The sequence below is a fragment of the Oncorhynchus masou genome, chromosome 15 (assembly GCF_036934945.1).
Source record: "Oncorhynchus masou masou isolate Uvic2021 chromosome 15, UVic_Omas_1.1, whole genome shotgun sequence".
Lineage (NCBI taxonomy): Eukaryota > Metazoa > Chordata > Actinopteri > Salmoniformes > Salmonidae > Oncorhynchus > Oncorhynchus masou.
In genome coordinates, this window is record NC_088226.1 from 50,584,732 (window position 1) to 50,604,941 (window position 20,210).

General features: G+C 42.7%; 1 protein-coding gene across 1 annotated transcript in view; it reads right to left on the bottom strand.

Annotated features, from left to right (window-relative positions):
• LOC135556398 (xenotropic and polytropic retrovirus receptor 1 homolog) overlaps positions 1-20,210 on the bottom strand; it is a 105,279-nt gene that overhangs the window by 82,358 nt on the left and 2,711 nt on the right. Inside the window, exon 2 of the mRNA XM_064989583.1 lies at positions 14,572-14,623. Coding sequence (XP_064845655.1) covers positions 14,572-14,623 — 52 coding nt within the window. The remainder of the gene's footprint in view (positions 1-14,571; positions 14,624-20,210) is intronic.

The following is a 20,210-nucleotide window of genomic DNA, read 5'->3' on the forward strand; positions in this document are numbered from 1 at the left end:
ATTTTATTGAAGCATTATATTAAGTTAAAATAAGTGTTAATTCAGTATTGTTGTAATTGTCATTATTACAAATACATTTTAGAAAATCGTCCGATTAATCGGTATCGGCTTTTTTGGTCCTCCAATAATCGGTATCGGCGTTGAAAAATCATAATCGGTCGACCTCTATTTATACCACTTTAAAAACATTACAATGCATTCACAGATTTCACAACACACTGTGTGACCTCAGGCCCCTACTCCACCACTACCACATATCTACAGTACTAAATCATATTGTATGTATAGTGCGTATGTTATCGTGTGTGTGTGTGTATACATGTGTCTGTGCCAATGTTTGTGTTGCTTCACAATCCCCGCTGTTCCATGAGGTGTTTTTTAATCTGTTTTTGAAATCAAATTTTACTGCTCGCGTTAGTTACTTGATGTGGAATAGAGTTCCATATAGTCATGGCTCTATGTAGTGCTGTGTGCCTCCCATAGTCTGTTCTGGACTTGGGGACTGTGAAGAGACCTCTTGTGGCATGTCTTGCGGAGTATGTCCGAGCTGTGTGCCAGTAGTTTAGACTGACAGCTCGGTGCATTCAATATGTCAATACCTCTCATAAATAAAAGTAGTGATGAAGTTAATCTATCCTCCACTTTCAGCCAGGAGAGATTGACATGCATATTATTAATATTAGCTCTCTGTGTACATCCAAGGGCCAGCCGTGCTGCCCTGTTCTGAGACAATTTCAATTTTCCTAAGTCCTTTCTTGTGGCACCTGACCACACGACTGAAAAGTAGTCAAGGTGCGACAAAACTAGGGCCTGTAGGACTTGCCTTGTTGATAGTGTTGTTAAGAAGGCAGAGCATTACTTTATTATAGACAGACTTCTCCCCATCTTAGCTACTACTGCATCAATATGTTTTGACCATGACAGTTTACAATCTAGGGTTACTCCAAGCAGTTTAGTCATCTTAACTTGCTCAATTTCCACATTATTTATTACAATATTTAGTTGAGGTTTAGGGTTTAGTGAGTGTTTTGTTCCAAATACAATGCATTTAGTTTTAGAAATATTTAGGGCTAACTTATTCCTTGCCACCCACTCTGAAACTAATTGCAGCTCTTTGTTGAGTGTTGCAGTCATTTCAGTCGCTGTAGTAGCTGACATGTATAGTGTTGAGTTATCCACATACATAGACACTCTGGCTTTACTCAAAGTCAGTGGCATGTCGTTGGTAAAAAAATGAAAAAAGCAAGGGGCCTAAACAGCTACCCTGGGGAATTCCTGATTCTAACTGGATTATATTTGAGAGGCTTCCATTAAAGAACACCCTATGTGTTCTGTTAGACAAGTAACTCTTTATCCACATTATAGCAGGGGGTGTAAAACCATAACACATACGTTTTTCCAGCAGCAGACTATGATCGATAATGTCAAAAGCTGCACTGAAGTCTAACAAGACAGCCCCCACAATCATTTTATCATCAATTTCTCTCAGCCAATCATCAGTCATTTGTGTAAGTGCTGTGCTTGTTGAGTGTCCTTCCTTATAAGCATGCTGAAATTCTTGTTTACTGTGAAATAGCATTGTATCTGTTCAAACACAATTCTTTCCAGAAGTTTACTAAGGGTTGGTAACAGGCTGATTGGTCAGCTATTTTAGCCAGTAAAGCGGGTTTTACTATTCTTGGGTAGCGGAATGACTTTAGCTTCCCTCCAGGCCTGAGAGCACACACCCTCTAGTAGGCTTAAATTGAAGATGTGGCAAATAGGAGTGGCAATATCGTCTGCTATTATCCTCAGTAATTTTCACATTCATACAATGTGTCAGGTAAATTGCCCCATTAGATTTGCCCCGGTAAAGAAGGAAATACTTTGTTTCAGTTGTACAGAATGATTGTCAAATAGATAAGTCAACCTTAGTCTACTCATAGAGTAGGACTGAGTTTTTCCAATGATAATAGCAACCAGAGATTGAAATAGTCTTGAAAAATGTTGGCTGCAATCAAGACTGAAAGACAACCTCGACATCTGCATTAGAGAGTGGTAATTCGCTGGCCAATGTTGGCTGCAATTGAGATCCGCTGTGCGGGTGATTTTAGCACATATTCATGGTTTAACGTGAGATCAATTAGCGAAAATCTTGCGGCTTTCAATGGTTGCAATTGGCCCATTCAATTTTACTGCTACATCAGAAACATGTCAGAAACTTGGATCTTTGATAATGCTAATATGGTCTATTTCAGGATAACTGCCATATCCACCTGAGTCACAAAAGCATTACTTTACTGATAATGAACATACTCAGCTGTGTGAAATATTGCTGTAACACAAACATTTTCCTTTCCACATAAATTATGGTTTGTACATTCTAGCTGTGTAAACCACAAACACACACTATACTGTATATCTATCCAATCCTCTAAATACACTGTATGTCTAACGTAACAGGGCTTTCTGTAACTGGGATAAATTACAAGAATCGTGAACAGAGGCCATATTTTTAATCTAACACACAGTTAATAATTCAACATTTAATATAAAATAACAAGTTGTCCAGTAACAATATCATTGAATAATTGATTCACTGCACTCTCCTCCCATGCCACTGGATATGAATTACATTTTAAAGAATCAGAAAACCATATTACAGTGGGGCAAAAAAGTATTTAGTCAGCCACCAATTGTGCAAGTTCTCCCACTTAAAGATGAGAGAGGCCTGTAATTTTAATCATAGGTACACTTCAACTAGATGAGAAAAATCCAGAAAATCCATGAATTTATTTGCAAATTATGGTGGAAAATAAGTATGAAACAGCTAGCTTAGTTAGCGGTGGTTCGCGCTAAATAGTGTTTCAATCGGTGACGTCACTTGCTCTGAGACCTTGAAGTAGTGGTTCCCCTTGATCTGCAAGAGCCGCGGCTTTTGTGGAGCGATGGGTAACGATGCTTCGAGGGGTGACTGGTGTTGATGTGTGCAGAGGGTCCCTGGTTCGCGCCCGGGTCTGGGCGAGGGGATGGTCTAAAGTTATACTGTTACAAATGCTTTGACCCCCTGCCCTCAAATGTGCTTCATACTGCCATCCTCTTGAAGTAAAAACAAAGTGGAGAGGTGACCCATTGCTATTCTCAGTGACATTTTGCAACATTATGTAAAAACACTTCATTGTCCATCGCTGTAATGAGAGCACTTAACAGAGGAGAGAAAAGTTGGTCCCCAAGGCTCCAGCTCACCACTGTGCTATCTTCCATTCACTGTCAATGTCACCAGTCTCTCTTCCTCTCCTAGTTTATCCCAGAGGCACAACTGAGCAGGGGGAGCTCTATCTCATTGCAGAAATGGCCAATTTCTCCTTCTCTATCACTCCCGCTCTTGTTCTCTCTCACACACCCACCCTGACCCCATGGGAAGACACTCAATTTAAACCAACATGGCTCTGCTAACAGAAGCACTTGGATACATTCTGAAAAAAGTATGTTTCCTAGTTCCTACTGGCCATTTGAAATAGATCCCTCTTTGATTGCTGCCAGGTAGACAGAGTAAAATAGAGCATCTAGTCATGCCGTTGTATACAATGAATCTGTCAATAGCAGATAGGGAAGAAGCTTTACCACAATCTTCCATCTAGAATTTCTGATGTATTTTCTGTCTCCAACCTCTGTGGTTCCTGTCATCTCCTGCTCCCCCTGCTGAGCATTAGAATAAAGATTAAAGAGAGTCAGTGGGCGAGACAGTGGGAGATGGAGGGAGGGAGGGGCCGACACAGACCTCAAGCAACAGCCACCTGACAGCAGGTTACCCAGGAAGATACCAGCAGCCAATCAGCAAACAGTCTCCAGCCATCTCTCCAGAGGGACAATGGACAGACGGGCAGATTTGAGCACTGAAGGACACTGTTTCTCCTACACCCTGCTGGCGCATGTGCCCATGCACAAACACAAGCACACACAGGGGCACAACACTTCATATTGTGTGTTTATACATACAGTACTGTGATAGTTTCAAAGTGAAGTGATTTGTTTGAGATGAAAGAAGTCAATGGGGGGAAAAACGTGATCAAGAAATAGCTTTGTGCGAGTTGAACATCGTTCCCAATTAAACTAATTGTGCTTGTAGATAATGAACAGTTTCTCATTTCCCCAACTCAGCAGCTTTGGAAGACTAATTGTTTACCTGAAAGATTAGAAGAGCATGTAATGAATGCATTTCATTTGCCTCAACGCAAAAAAAAGGGACTTGAAATACCTCAGTGAATGGTACTGCCACCATTGTTTATAGTTCACCCCCTCCTACGCCTGGGTGTTTGTGCACTCTGTGAGAGAGAGATGCGATAAACTCAGAACAGACAAGGGCATAGTAGCCTATGTCTCTATTTTTCTCAGACAGTATTTGACTTGTTGGGCTCCACACTCATGACATATTGTGTTGTCATAATCTTAATGGATATGGATTGAATAATACACAATAATTCAATATATATGTTTTAAATACCATAACCATGATCAAAGTTGATCATCTTGAAGAGGACACAATATGCCACAACCCATGCAAGATTAAAAAGGTTACGTTTTACATAACATGACAGATGGCAGCCCCAAGCTAACTGATTTGGCTTTGGCCTGACTAAAAATGCTACAGTAACCTGTCACAGTGAACAGAACAAGCCAACTGAGCAGAGACTATGTCTGAGAGTCTTTTAATCGTGAACAAACACTCTCACTCCTGAGACCTGCATCATCTCATTCTCAGCTCAGTCTGTCTGTTGGCTATCAGCCCATCCATATGATACCCAGATTACTGCCAACACACAGCACACTAACATGCTGGTCTCCATAAGGATGTCTCCATCCATACTTCCTTTGTACGAGAGAGATGGCGCTAACCTACTGATTGCATATACCTACTGCTCATATACCTTAAAAGGCTAAGTGCCAGTTCTCCGGAAAGACCTGGACTACTGTGAGCACCGATAACCTGGTGCTCCCCGGTCCCATCCCACCCTCTACTACACATCCCTTCCCCAACACCCATTCAGGCAAGATCTAATTCACAGATGAATAATGGATGGACTTTCATCTATTCTTCTCTTGCACTGTGCACTATAGCTGCAGAGATAATGCGGAGGGGAGCTCTCTCTCTCTCTCATACTGGAGGCAGCATATCATCACATTTGTGTAGTGTCATAGAGCAGTAGAGTCGAGGCACTTACAGAAGTTGCACACATGGGGAACCTTTTTAGTAGCCTAGGGTCTGGGAATAATGTGGCCTTTTACAAACGCATTTCATGCAACTCTAAGTCATTTTACATGACTGGAGACTATGGCAGAATATTTTTGTTCTACTTTTTTTATTGCTTCATTTATTGCTTAATTATTGGGCTACAATCCACAGCGAGGCTATTTTTTTAAAGCTCTGTGGCTAAATGATAGGCCTTCTCATGGTGTAGTAGGCTATTCTGAATGACTTCATTTATTCATGAACAGACAGCAGTAATTCTATAACTTTGGCAAATTTATTTCAATTTATACGGAGTGCTGCAGTTCCTTCATAACTCTTTGCGCAATTCTATAAGGAAATAAATGATGAAGTGGAGAAAGATGAGAGTTGCAGGCTCATGTCTATCAGAGCAGAGAGAGAGAGAGATCATAGAAAGGGAATCTCATTCTAGTCATGTGAAAGATACTGGCACACTTCTCACACAGACACAGCCAGGAGTTGGTCTCAAACATAGGTAACATTGTTGCGCAAACCATAAACTCGGTCCAGCCCAATCCAAATATTTGGCCAGGCTGAAAATCAACTTTTTCACATAGTTTTTTTTTCTGGGGGCAGGAGAATCAACTTGAAAGAACTTTGATCGCTTTTGTTATAATGTTTACATTGCAAAAAGTGAGAAAATAAATGTCATGCCATGAGAGGTACAGGATCCTGCCAAATAGGTTCCGGTACAAAACGGAGACGTGCCGGATACTGTTCAAATTAAGCACTGTTATAAACCTAACCCTAACTGTAACCTTAACCACGCTGCTAACCTTATGCCTAACCCTAACTGTAACCTTAACCATGCTGCTAACCTTATGCCTAACCCTAACTGTAACCTTAACCACGCTGCTAACCTTATGCCTAACCCTAACCCTAACTGTAACCTTAACCACGCTGCTAACCTTATGCCTAACTCTAACTATAACCTTAACCACGCTGCTAACCTTATGCCTAACCCTAACTGTAACCTTAACCACGCTGCTAACCTTATGCCTAACCCTAACTGTAACCTTAACCACGCTGCTAACCTTATGCCTAACCCTAACTGTAACCTTAACCATGCTGCTAACCTTATGCCTAACCCTAACCCTAACTGTAACCTTAACCACGCTGCTAACCTTATGCCTAACCCTAACCCTAACTGTAACCTTAACCACGCTGCTAACCTTATGCCTAACCCTAACTGTAACCTTAACCACGCTGCTAACCTTATGCCTAACCCTAACTGTAACCTTAACCACGCTGCTAACCTTATGCCTAACCCTAACTCTAACTGTAACCTTAACCACGCTGCTAACCTTATGCCTAACCCTAACCCTAACTGTAACCTTAACCACGCTGCTAACCTTATGCCTAACCCTAACCTTAACTGTAACCTTAACCACGCTGCTAACCTTATGCCTAACCCTAACCTTAACTGTAACCTTAACCATGCTGCTAACCTTATGCCTAACCCTAACCCTAACTGTAACCTTAACCACGCTGCTAACCTTATGCCTAACCCTAACTCTAACTGTAACCTTAACCACGCTGCTAACCTTATGCCTAACCCTAACCCTAACTGTAACCTTAACCACGCTGCTAACCTTATGCCTAACCCTAACCCTAACTGTAACCTTAACCACGCTGCTAACCTTATGCCTAACCCTAACTCTAACTGTAACCTTAACCACGCTGCTAACCTTATGCCTAACCCTAACCCTAACTGTAACCTTAACCACGCTGCTAACCTTATGCCTAACCCTAACTGTAACCTTAACCACGCTGCTAACCTTATGCCTAACCCTAACTGTAACCTTAACCACGCTGCTAACCTTATGCCTAACCCTAACTCTAACTGTAACCTTAACCACGCTGCTAACCTTATGCCTAACCCTAACCCTAACTGTAACCTTAACCACGCTGGATGCCTAACCCTAACCTTAACTGTAACCTTAACCACGCTGCTAACCTTATGCCTAACCCTAACCTTAACTGTAACCTTAACCACGCTGCTAACCTTATACCTAACCCTAACCTTAATTGTAACCTTAACCACGCTGCTAACCTTATGCCTAACCCTAACCTTAACTGTAACCTTAACCACGCTGCTAACCTTATGCCTAACCCTAACTATAACCTTAACCACGCTGCTAACCTTATGCCTAACCCTAACTGTAACCTTAACCACGCTGCTAATCTTATGCCTAACCCTAACTCTAACTGTAACCTTAACCACGCTGCTAACCTTATGCCTAACCCTAACCTTAACTGTAACCTTAACCATGCTGCTAACCTTATGCCTAACCCTAACCTTAACTGTAACCTTAACCACGCTGCTAACCTTATGCCTAAACCTAACCCTAACTGTAACCTTAACCATGCTGCTAACCTTATGCCTAACCCTAACCTTAACTGTAACCTTAACCACGCTGCTAACCTTATGCCTAACCCTAACCTTAACTGTAACCTTAACCACGCTGCTAACCTTATGCCTAACCCTAACCTTAACTGTAACCTTAACCACGCTGCTAACCTTATGCCTAACCCTAACTATAACCTTAACCACGCTGCTAACCTTATGCCTAACCCTAACTGTAACCTTAACCACGCTGCTAACCTTATGCCTAGCCCTAACCTTAACTGTAACCTTAACCACGCTGCTAACCTTATGCCTAATCCTAACCCTAACTGTAAACTTAACCACGCTGCTAACCTTATGCCTAGCCCTAACCTTAACTGTAACCTTAACCACGCTGCTAACCTTATGCCTAACCCTAATCTTAACTGTAACCTTAACCACGCTGCTAACCTTATGCCTAACCCTAACCTTAACTGTAACCTTAACCACGCTGCTAACCTTATGCCTAATCCTAACCCTAACTGTAAACTTAACCACGCTGCTAACCTTATGCCTAGCCCTAACCTTAACTGTAACCTTAACCACGCTGCTAACCTTATGCCTAACCCTAATCTTAACTGTAACCTTAACCACGCTGCTAACCTTATGCCTAACCCTAACCTTAACTGTAACCTTAACCACGCTGCTAACCTTATGGAAACCTTAGCTCTACCTCCAGGACAAGATTCATCCCAATAAAAGGCAACTTGTAAGGAGAGGGAGCGAAAAGGCCACATCTCCCCACTCCTTCATCCAATTAGTCCCCTGCTTTCTCATTGTTCATTACCCTGATTCGATTAATCTATAACCTTGAGTTTCCTCTCAGCTCTTTATTGACCCTCCCCATCCTCCCATCTCCCTCTCTAGAGCACCAGTCAGTATGTTGATCATCCTAGTAGACTTCCCTCAACTCCTTGATATCTTTAACAATCTCCACTAGATAAATGCCCCCAGGCTTCTTCCTCCTCTCCTCCTACTGTAAAAGCTGTAGCACGTGAGGCTTTTTCTACAGATGCACAGCCAGAAAAGTAAGATACGGGTGGCACCAGGCAGCTAGCGCTGCTAAGGAGGAATAAACCCACAAAAACTGAGCAATTAGCATTTTCATCTAAATCAGAGAGGCAGCTTGTGAAGCAGCCCATCAATAATGCAGGCTGGTGGGAGACCCTGGCTGCTAGGCTACTGGCCCACAGAACGTACAGGGCTGTGTCCTTGGGCTACTGAGACTGGGGAAGGCTCCTGCTCAGAACTCCTGCTTAGATCCACACAGGGGCCTCTCCTATTGCCGGGCCCACTGTAATAACAGCTGCTAGACCTAGACACACGTGAGTGGAATAACAATCACTAAAATAATACCACCACCAGGCTTCAAATAGCCAGCCATGTCCTTTAGCAACCAACAGCAGCAGACAAAATGGAAGGCCGCCCATCGCAGAAGGTGGAGAGCTGCGAGTGGAAATCAGCATGGAAGGTGGAGGTCTCTGGGAGTGTGATTCATGTTAGAGTTTTCATTAAGTGGATTACGTACTTATCTCACATTACTATTCCTCCTCGTACGAATTAATTGGCACTAAAAGGGGAATGGCAGCAGGAGCCATTATGACGACGTTTTTACTACCATGTTTATTTTCCTTAATTAATGCAATGGTGCCTTTGAAGTGCAATAATAAATGTGTCCAGTTGAGGTGTGTGAACAAAAGACTGCCATATTGAGGATGAAAGAGGTCGAGCGTAGTGTTGTTCAGTGGTCTTTGACCGGAGAAAAGCAGGCAAGCTAATTGCTAGTGACTGCTCTCTCAGCAGGCAACAAGCTTGTCCCCCTCTCCTCTCTGATAACAGCTCTGCTTACTGCTCCACTCTGAACGACCTTCACCAATGCAGACTGGGGAGTCTGTTTGTGGCTGCAGCCAAACCCACCCACCCACACACACACAACTATCTCACCAATTTTACAACCAGCAATATAACGTCTAATATTGTCTCCCTCCATGTCAGTTTCCTACATCATAATCTGATTGGTGGGATCTACCTGAAGTTACCTGAGTTACCTGAAGTGTGCTGGAGCCCATCTGCTGGTATTGAACCTGAGGGCTGAAGTTGAGACACAATTGCTTTTCTGCTGTTATTGATTCAGCTACATGAAACATTAAAATGTTTTGAGTTTCAGGAGACACCCCTGGATTTCTATGAGGAACTACACAGGAAGAAAAACTCCACATGACAAAGGGGCTGAAGATGGTTGGCTGAGCCAATAGCTAGCAGTATAGTATAAACACATACTTTATAACATCTATTGTATTCCATACAAAACACAAAGGCTAGCTGTGTAATCAAGGTATGAACAGTCCAAAGGAGGCTGGCTGGATGAGCTATAGGAGGAAGGGCTCATTGTAATGGTCGGAATGGAATAAATGTAACGTGGTCAAACATGTGGTTTCCATTTGTTTGAGACCATTCCATATATTCCATTCCAGCCATTACAATGAGACCTTCCTCCTATAGCTCATCCAGCCAGCCTCCTCTGGAACAGTCATTTAATATTCCACTGCAATAACAGTGTAATCAGGCTGCACTGAGGGCCATGTTGCCTGCTGAGTCAGAAACAGTGGTCAGTGGGACTGCAGTGAGGAAAGAGGGGGAGGGCTCAGCCTGTCCAGAAGGCTGCTCTTCTGCCCAACTGAGCCATCATTCCTTATTATGGTGCTTTATCCTTTTACAGTCCGCCTCAAACTGATGCTGCTCCATACAGTAATAACACTGAACCACACAGATACAGAGGCATTATGCATCAAACATCAACAACCAATGTACTCAGGGGAAGACACGTAAAGACTCCCCTCATTCCATTCAATCTGCAGTTTCACGCATGGCTTCCGTCCTCCAAGCTATGTATTATAGAGCAACCTAGAGAGACTATAAAACATTTTACTGCCCGTTTGTGATAAAGACCTCAGCTAACTTAGTGTACGTGCTTGGCTGTGGGAAATCATCTTTATGGTGTCCTCCTGTGAGCAGTCAACAGCACAACCCTTCCCCCACATTCCTCCTCTACCTTGGTCAAGCTATGGGGGGAGGGGTGGGCCCCACCCGTGGGCCCCACCCTTCCCCATGTGAATCATCCTAGATCACCCCTGATGTAACTCTGCCAATAGACTAGGCCACTACGGCATGTAACAATACTGAGAAATAGTTGCGGAGGCAGACTACTTCCGCCCATTGCTGTGTTTATCTGCAGTTATTGTTTTAAAATCTCATAATCGGCGGGCTAATTGAATTGGACTTGGTCTACTTTAGGGAGACCCCCCGCTGGTAGACCCGCGGATCAATTCCCAAAAACGGGGCCTTTTTCTTTTGAACTCAGTCTCATTGTTGAGAGTTAGAATAGTAGAATACACAAGGTGCAATTTCAAAACTTGGATGTGCATCAGCAGGTTTCCTCTTGTTATGTCACTCACTGACAGTCACTCAATTAGCCCATTTTTTTGATTGATAAATTAGTCTAGCCAGCTATCTAAACTTGTAATAACCATGGCCGAATACCGACCGGGCACGCTGGGCACCTCCAGGTGGCCCCCATTGAATTTGTTATTGCAGGAAATTAACCAAATCTGGTACAGTGCATTTAGTTAAGAGAGTTAAGTAGTAAATTGTTTGCACAAATCAGTTGACTGCATGTGTGTGTATGAATGTGGGTTAGCAGACCCGCCAGCCACTTCAGCCCCTCGTGATGAGTTCAGATTCTTTGCGGCCCCCAACCCCCATCAAAGTTGCCCATCCCTGATCTAATTCGATCTTACTGGAGAGAGACAGAGAGGAGGAGCCTGAGCTCGGGCCAGATGCTCCTCAGTTCATTCTCCTGGACTGAGCTGCAGTGCAAAAGCTGTTCTAATTAAAACTGGGAGCAAGAACAAAGGATCTCCCAAGAGGTTAAATGCCATAGAAGACTCTACAAGCACGCTGGTGCTGTATGGAACTAGAACAAGCTCTCTTAATTACTGAACATTTATCCGAGTAAAAGGTAGGTAGCGCTGATCAATGCATTTCTGTCAAAATTAAAAATAACTTTCCTCATCAGTCCTGAAAACTGGCTTATGTTTACTCCTATATAGAGAAGGTCACAGTGTAGCAATTGTTTGGGAATTGATTACAGACTAAAATCTTCATCAACACAACAGGTAGTATTGTATGGCCAATACAGTTTTGTGTCAGGAGTTGTATCATTCATATCTTTCTAAAAATGGCTCTCACATCCAAACCATCCAAACAATGCCCTCAGCATGACCACAGGAAAGCCTACGGTGTTGAGAACAGTGGACACACAACCCATTGTGCTGCACCCCAAGACATTGAGTAACATGCACTTCTGGGGTATCTGATAGAAGCCTGGATGAAGAGAAGGCCCTTACAGAGGCTTTGAAGTGCTGTATTCCTTCGTGTTGAATCTCTACTATAACTGTATCAGGTAGCAGGTCAGCTAGAGGGAGCGGTAATAACCCAGTAAATTGTCTCCCGGAGGCACCAGTACTCTCACAGAATACCAAACCTGACTCAGACACGGCAGGCCTCGCAGTCGAGAGAGAGAAAAACATCTCAGAAATCACATTCCCGTAATTACTCTTTCATTGAGGGGTGATTTAATAAAATCATCCCTTTTTTTTAACTCAATCAGATTTGAAACAGGGTCTGTGTGACGAGACGTTCTGTGCTAAGCGTGTATTTCACGGGAAGCCTGTTAATCTCGTTCCTCATATGAAAATTAAAGTGTCTGGCGCTGAAGTACAGGGGTTCAAAATCAAATCAAATCAAACTGTATTGGTCACAGGGCCTTCCAAGTGGTGCAGCAGTCTAAGGCACTGCATCACAGTGCTATCTGCGTCACCACAGATCAGTTCGAGGTTTAATCCCAGGCTGTGTCGCAGCTGGCCGCGACCGGGAGACCCATGAGGCGGCGCACAATTGGCCCAGCGTCGTCCGGGTTAGGAGAGGGTTTGGCCGTCCGGGTTGTCCTTGTCCCATTGTGCTCTAGCGACTTCTGTGGTGGGCCAGGCACATGCACACTGACATGGTCACCATGTTTCCTCCGACACATTGGTACAGCTGGCTTCCAGGTTAAGCGAGCAGTGTGTCCAGAAGCAGTGCGGCGTGGCGGGGTCGTGTTTTGGAAGACGCACGGCTCTCGTCCTTCGCCTCTCCCGAGTCCGTACGGGTGTTGCAGCGATGGGACAAGACTGTAACTACCAATTGAATATCACGAAATTGGGGGGAAAAAGGGGGTAAAGAAATTAAATAATAATATAAAAAATATATTGTACTGCTCACATACACATTTAGCAGATATTACAGCGGGTGTATCGAAATGCTGGTGTTCCTAGCTCCAACAGTGCATTACTATCTAACAATTCAACAACCTTCAATGTGTGTTCCAGTACAGTAGCTGGTCCCATGTATTCCTTCTCCTATTTCTCTGTTTTTCCATTATTTTACTCTCCATGGTGGCTTCAGGAGTGACCTACATATGGCAGCTCTGACAAGGGCAGACAGGATGTGATTCATCAGCCATCTTGAGGATAAGACCAACCTCAAACCCCCAGGAGAATGTTTAAAGGAGACAGCTCATATGTTATCACCAAACTAGACACACAGACAACTCTGTCATTTAGGCTTCACATGCCATCATTGGTTGAAATATGAGGTGAAAGTTTGGCTGATTAATCATACTGTCAAAGGCTGTTCGCTAGGCTTTTCTCCTCTCACCATGATGCGACTAGAGACTACTGTACTAGAGAATATAAACACAGGCTGACAGTGTGGTCTTTGTCAGATTATTCCATGCTTCATGAGTGGTGAGGGAGTCTTCTTTTGGAGTCGTATAGCGGAAACCGACCATACCTTCAACTTGTCAACCTGGACACAGTAAGAGTGGGTCCCGGGCAGCATTGAGCAAATTCTCAGTTCTGCTTCTTTTTCCTGCATGCTCATTCCAGCCATGTTCATCTCCTAGCCTGTCAACCGCACCTGCAAACTTCCTCTTTCCTATTCCACTGGAACTTTGGTTTTGGGAACATCAAAGTCAGACCAGAGGAGGCTTGGACACACCACTCTCTCTCTCTCTCACACACACACACACACACACACACACACACACACACACACACACACACACACACACACACACACACACACACACACACACACACACACACACACACACACACACACACACACACACACACACACACACACACACACACACACACACACACAGAGCCACTGACTGGAAATAATGTCTCTCTCACACCTTAACAGAAAGGCCCGGCCCGTCGGCCCAGTCTCCTGGAAGTAGACCTTCAGAGAGATGCAGCTCCCCAGTGTAAAAGAACTAGACACTTTTCACAGATCAGTGCCAGACCGTTCAACCATCACGTCTGGGGAGAGTCCTCACGCAGTCTTCCACACAGAGCAGCACTTCTTTGTATGATGTAAGTAGGATATGCATTCTGTCATGTAAATCAATTCTAGCATGACAACTCAGGCATTCATCTAAATATTGTTGTTGGATGTTGAGCATGTATTATGCGACCATTGTAGTTAGAGGACTTCTATAAGAGGACCCTGAGTGTGGTCATCCAGTGACTAACTGCACTGCAACTGAATAACTCTTACCTCCCATCACTCTGCATCTAAAAACAAACCATTACGCTGGTCCCTGTCACGCCTCGCTAGCAGCCTGACGTTGTATATTAATTATAGCCAAAGGCCTTATCTCAGCACTGCACAGTGGTGGGGAAGTCACTGCACCCAGTGGCTGCTGGGTCGTGTGAGGGGTGGCTGGATGATCACTGGAATTTCCTCTATTTTTAGCAGGGCCTGTTATTTCGGGGTGTCAGTACGGGTGCGGGACGAGCTCAGTCTGTCCGTGGACCAGGAGTTGACTTACCTTCTATGGATGGGGCCTGGTCCTGGGCTGCATACAACATACTCTTGAACGCCTGGAAAAGGAACAAACAGAGGGATAATCACTCATCAGTTTCTCTACTGTACAAGCAATGACCTGCTGATATTTAATCCAATCAATCAACACCTTTTCATATGAGTAAATGATTACAATAATTAGTGGGGTTGACGTATTGAACGAGATATTATTGATTGATAAATTCAAGTAATCCACTTACATAGCCATTGTCATGAATAGTATGATAAGTCAATTACTTAACACAAATGAAGAAAGAAGACCAGAAAACGAAGTAATATATTGAAAGTATATCTGAAATTTCCAAACTCAGTACATAATGTCTACAGGGAAAAATAACCATCCTTCGGCAACAATCGGCAAGATGTGTGAAGATAATGATTCCAGGCGGAGTTATAGGACATCAATGCCGTTGTAATTAACCATTTAACCATGATGTCTGATGGACACCATTTCCCTGTCACATTTCACTTCTCTCAAATGAAACAGAGATAGAGGCTAGTTCTTATCAGTTCTCACAGTTCTTATCACACCCAAGGATTTTGTCTATGGTTGAAGAGGGACCACAGATGTGCAGGGAAAGTTTTCTCATGACATTGTTGAAGGTGCTCTTCTAAAATCACATTCCTTATTTTCAGAGAAACCAAATGCATTGGTTCCGTACACAAATTAAATAGAGATCTGTAATCCACTAGGATCCTTTGCACGCCCAATTTTTCAGTTTTTGATTTGTTAAAAAAGTTTGAAATATCCAATAAATGTCGTTCCACTTCATGATTGTGTCCCACTTGTTGTTGATTCTTCACAAAAAAATACAGTTTTATATCTTTATGTTTGAAGCCTGAAATGTGGCAAAAGGTCGCAAAGTTCAAGGGGGCCGAATACTTTCGCAAGGCACTGTATGTGTATGCGGTTTGAGTCTAAACATTGTTTCTTTAAACAATGGGCTTCCAAGCTCAATTTTAAAAATATTTGCAAGTCTTTGATTAATCAGAACCAAATATATGAAAGCTGCCAAAATGTTGACAGTTCAATGCACCCAATTTTTTTCAAATGAAAGGTAGATGGGACCTGTATCAGAGGTTAAAGATCAACAATATTTACGTGGAAAATTGAGGGACTTCCTAGGTTTCAATGAAGTAAACCAAATCAACTGTAGTAAATACATAACTCAGAAGTCCATGATCTTTGCCAAAGTACTGAATGGGAATATGCCAGAATTTGGACTGGATCTTGTTGATTCTAGGCTTTATTGTTTGGAATATCAACCACTTCAAATGATAAGCTTTGATAGAAACGCTGTGGCTTATCAAGTTGAGGTCCCACACTTTGCACAGGTCACTGAGTTAGTGGATGCTGAAAAGCTGGTTGATTTAACTCTTATTACACAATTAGCAACAAGAGACAAACGTATGTACAAGTCAAATACCATCTTGGGGATGAAATAGAATTGTACAACAGTTGAAATGACTCATAGTGTGTTCCCCAGATATGAACAGTGTCTTTGTTCTGTGTCTATTTATTTTCCTTTTTTAACTAGGCAAGTCAGTTAAGAACAAATTCTTATTTTCAATGAAGGCCTAGGAACAGTGGGTTAACTGCCCTATTCAGGGTCAGAACGACATATTTTTACCTTGTCAGCTCGGGGATTCGATCTTGCAAACTTCGGTTACTAGTACAACACTCTAACCACTAGACTACCTGCTGCCCCAAAATGATTGCTGTGCTGTGTGTAAGATTGACAATAAAACAGTGAATTCCATTTGGTCATTATCTGTTCTTAATATGTGAAGAGATGAAAAGGATAAGATGCTTGAAATAAGAAATTGTGACTTTGACAAAGCAGTTTTGTACTTGTCAGTGTAGAACAAACCGCTTTATAATTCTGGTCATTCTAGTTTCGAGCATTACGTTACTCAGAACCAGTAATACAATCTCAGTAACAACTTATATTATCTTATTACGATAATTAAGGACAAAAAAGCTTGAAACAAGTGAAATGCTCTAACATAAAAACTGCCTGGTAAGAAGAAATAGAAGTAACTGTGAACATGTTTCTTGGACGTCCAGTCAGAAGAATTTTGCTTGTGCCTTCAGTGGGATAGACACAGTGGGATAGACACAGTGGGATAGACACAATGGGATAGACACAGTGGGATAGACACAGTGGGATAGACACAATGGGATAGACACAGTGGGATAGACACAGTGGGATAGACACAGTGGGATAGACACAGTGGGATAGACACAGTGGGATAGACACAGTGGGATAGACACAATGGGATAGACACAGTGGGATAGACACAGTGGGATAGGCACAGTGGGATAGACACAGTGGGATAGACACAGTGGGATAGACACAGTGGGATAGACACAATGGGATAGACACAGTGGGATAGACACAATGGGATAGACACAGTGGGATAGACACAGTGGGATAGACACAATGGGATAGACACAGTGGGATAGACACAGTGGGATAGACACAATGGGATAGACACAGTGGGATAGACACAGTGGGATAGACACAATGGGATAGACACAGTGGGATAGACACAGTGGGATAGACACAGTGGGATAGACACAATGGGATAGACACAGTGGGATAGACACAGTGGGATAGACACAGTGGGATAGACACAGTGGGATAGACACAGTGAGATAGACACAGTGAGATAGACACAGTGGGATAGACACAGTGGGATAGACACAGTGGGATAGACACAGTGGGATAGACACAGTGGGATAGACACGTACCCGCATGGTGAACTTTGTGTCTTGTGCAACAGTGAACAACCAATATTTTTTTGGATTCAAAGCTTAGATGTGACAAAGAATAATTTAAATAATGACGCATAGTGAAGAACAAAATATCTTCTTGACAACCATATGTGTAGTTTATGTTCCATTCCCCCATTCTCTAGAACAGTTTATCTGATGTTTGGATAACGTGGACATATGAGAGGAAAGGATGATAATTAATCCTCCTATGTGGGAGGAACCTACTTAGAAACTCTGTTTGCTCATTTTCCAACCTGAACACCAACACTGTAGTCAGATATTACTCTATGCTCATATCGAACACTTCATTTGTTGTTGACATTTTTTGCAGGAGACCACCTGTGGTTCATGTAGCAGGGTTTACCATCCAAACTAATAGTTGGAAGAGACAGAGGGGACGCATTTATCAAGATGTAGGCATATTGCCATGGCAATAGCACCGATGGTAAAGGGGACAGGGCAGGGCGGCTCTTTTTTGCATGGCCCCCGACTGTAGCTTAGTACACCAGCTTACAGAGATCAACCTGCAGGTCTCCCCACACCTCATTGGGCTGATCGTCTTCTGTTGAGATGTACAGTAGTAAAAAATAACTATATCAACTACAATACTGCAGGTGCTGGGTGGTCTGAGATCTGAACCTCCAATGATTCTCATCATCACTTTAACTGAGTGGATCTCTGAGTGCAGGACTGACCGAGACCAGATGCCTTCTCAGTAGGGGATAGAGGATGAGGTGTGGGAAGCTCGCCATGCCATCTCTGTTGTCTAAGTAAGATGCATACATTACACCAGAAGTGTGTCGTTTTGTGTTGGCTATAGGCTAGCATGATCATATTCATCATGTCATGTGCAATGATTTCTGTTCTCATTTTAACCATGCATATTTTGTGAATGTAAGTGGTTGGAATAGTGAAAACGTTTATATGAACCAATCATTTGTGTTTATGGTTCACATTCTCCAGTTTATGCAGCGAGTCATCTTGCAATGTGTGCCACTGGCAGCGCTCAAAAACCTGCATATGGGCCTACCTGACAGTGAAAACACTGCACAGAGAGGCTGGAGTGGGAAATGAGCCCCACACAGAAACCACTGCATGTAATTAACATGTGTACCTGCTTATGATAATAATTTTATGTCCCTTAGGAATAGGAATAGGAATAGGAACTTCGCTTACACAAGCATTCTCCTGAACATATAAACCCACGCAAGTGATTCGATTGCAGAGGTAAAAGCACAAGAGGCTTCCCTCTGTCGCCCACCCACGCTGCCACATTACCCTCTCCACCTTGCTCATGTTACGGCTTCTGTTGCTTTACCACGCTCACACAGAACAGACCAGGAACCAGACCAAGGGCCAGCCTAGATGGAACCAAGAACCAAGACCATGTACCAACTGCACGAGCCAAAAGGAAAATGTCCACAAGATACAACAAAAAGGACAAATGACAAAGGGAGCAGTTTAATGTTGTTTGTTTTCATATTATCTGGAAGAGTGAGATTACTCTGTTTATAATGCCAGCATAACACACAGGAATGAGCTCTGCTTTCCTAATGAGCAGCAGCAGACCTCAACGCTAAACAGGTGTTTAAAAAGGACAGTCTCATAGGATGAGCAGACTTCATTACTTTATCATTTCATCACCTTGTCAATTCCTCAATTCACATGCAAGCGTTTTGGTGATTAGATGCATCTTTTCTCCCAAGCAGCCTACCCAGCTGTCCTGTTGTAGCCAAAAGGCATTTAGAAGAATCCAAACAATGTTGCATTGGAAAAAATAAAAGAAAGAGTAAGGTCATTGATGGATCGTAAAAAGACTTGAAAGACCAAACTAAACGGTGGGGATAACAGGGAGACATGTTGTTGCTGATGTTTCCTCCACAAAGCCTTGTTCAAGAAACATCTCAAGGACAGAGTGATCTCTCCTCTGTTTTGGCAATAAACAGACATGTATATGTAAAAGGACCATGAGCTCCAACGTGAAGTTCATAGAAGCATGTCAAATCTGGTGTCAAATGAAAGCTAAGAGTATTATTGGGAAATTAAGGCATTTATAATATTTTCAACCATTTTCTATCCTAAATACTAGGATTAAGCAAAGGCTTTGATTTGTGGTCAAGCAGATGGAAAGGGGGTCTTAAAAAACACCTAGCAGGAAAAGTCTTAAAAGGTATTAGAAATACATCAAAACATAATTATGTTGAAGTAAAGACCCCTGACAACTAATATCAACACTTATATTTAGTTTGGATAAATGATGTTCCTTGCGTAATTTAAGGAACATTGCCCTGTGTCATGAAATTCATCATATTTCCAATTTCTCTCCCTCATGAAGAGGGAGGATAATGAAAGTTCACAGAAGTAATAAGTCAATCTAGACCTACCAGTTCGTCAGTGTTTTTACTGATACCTATTTGATTTATGAATTATTAACTGATTCAAACTTGAAATGTTGTTACCAAATTGTTAACGAAATTTCCAAAATAATCTTTAACAGAATTTGTGCAATTGAATTGGATACAATGGGAAATCATAGTAGTCACAAACCACAGATGGGTCAACTGCTACAATCCTCTCTTCCAACGGAATACTGTTATGTTCAACTCATTACCATTTTCTTTCTCTTTCTGTCGTCTGGTGGTCAAAGCAAGTGTGAAAACAGTCTGGACAACCCCTCCCTCTCTCCCTATCCCTCTCTCACTCTGCTTTTCTGTATTTTCTCTCTAGTTAATGTCACCTGTCCCGACTCTTACTGAACCCTACCCATGAGCCCCCTCTCTGGTCATTTACTGTAACCAGCATCCTCACCCACTGAGCACCGGCAC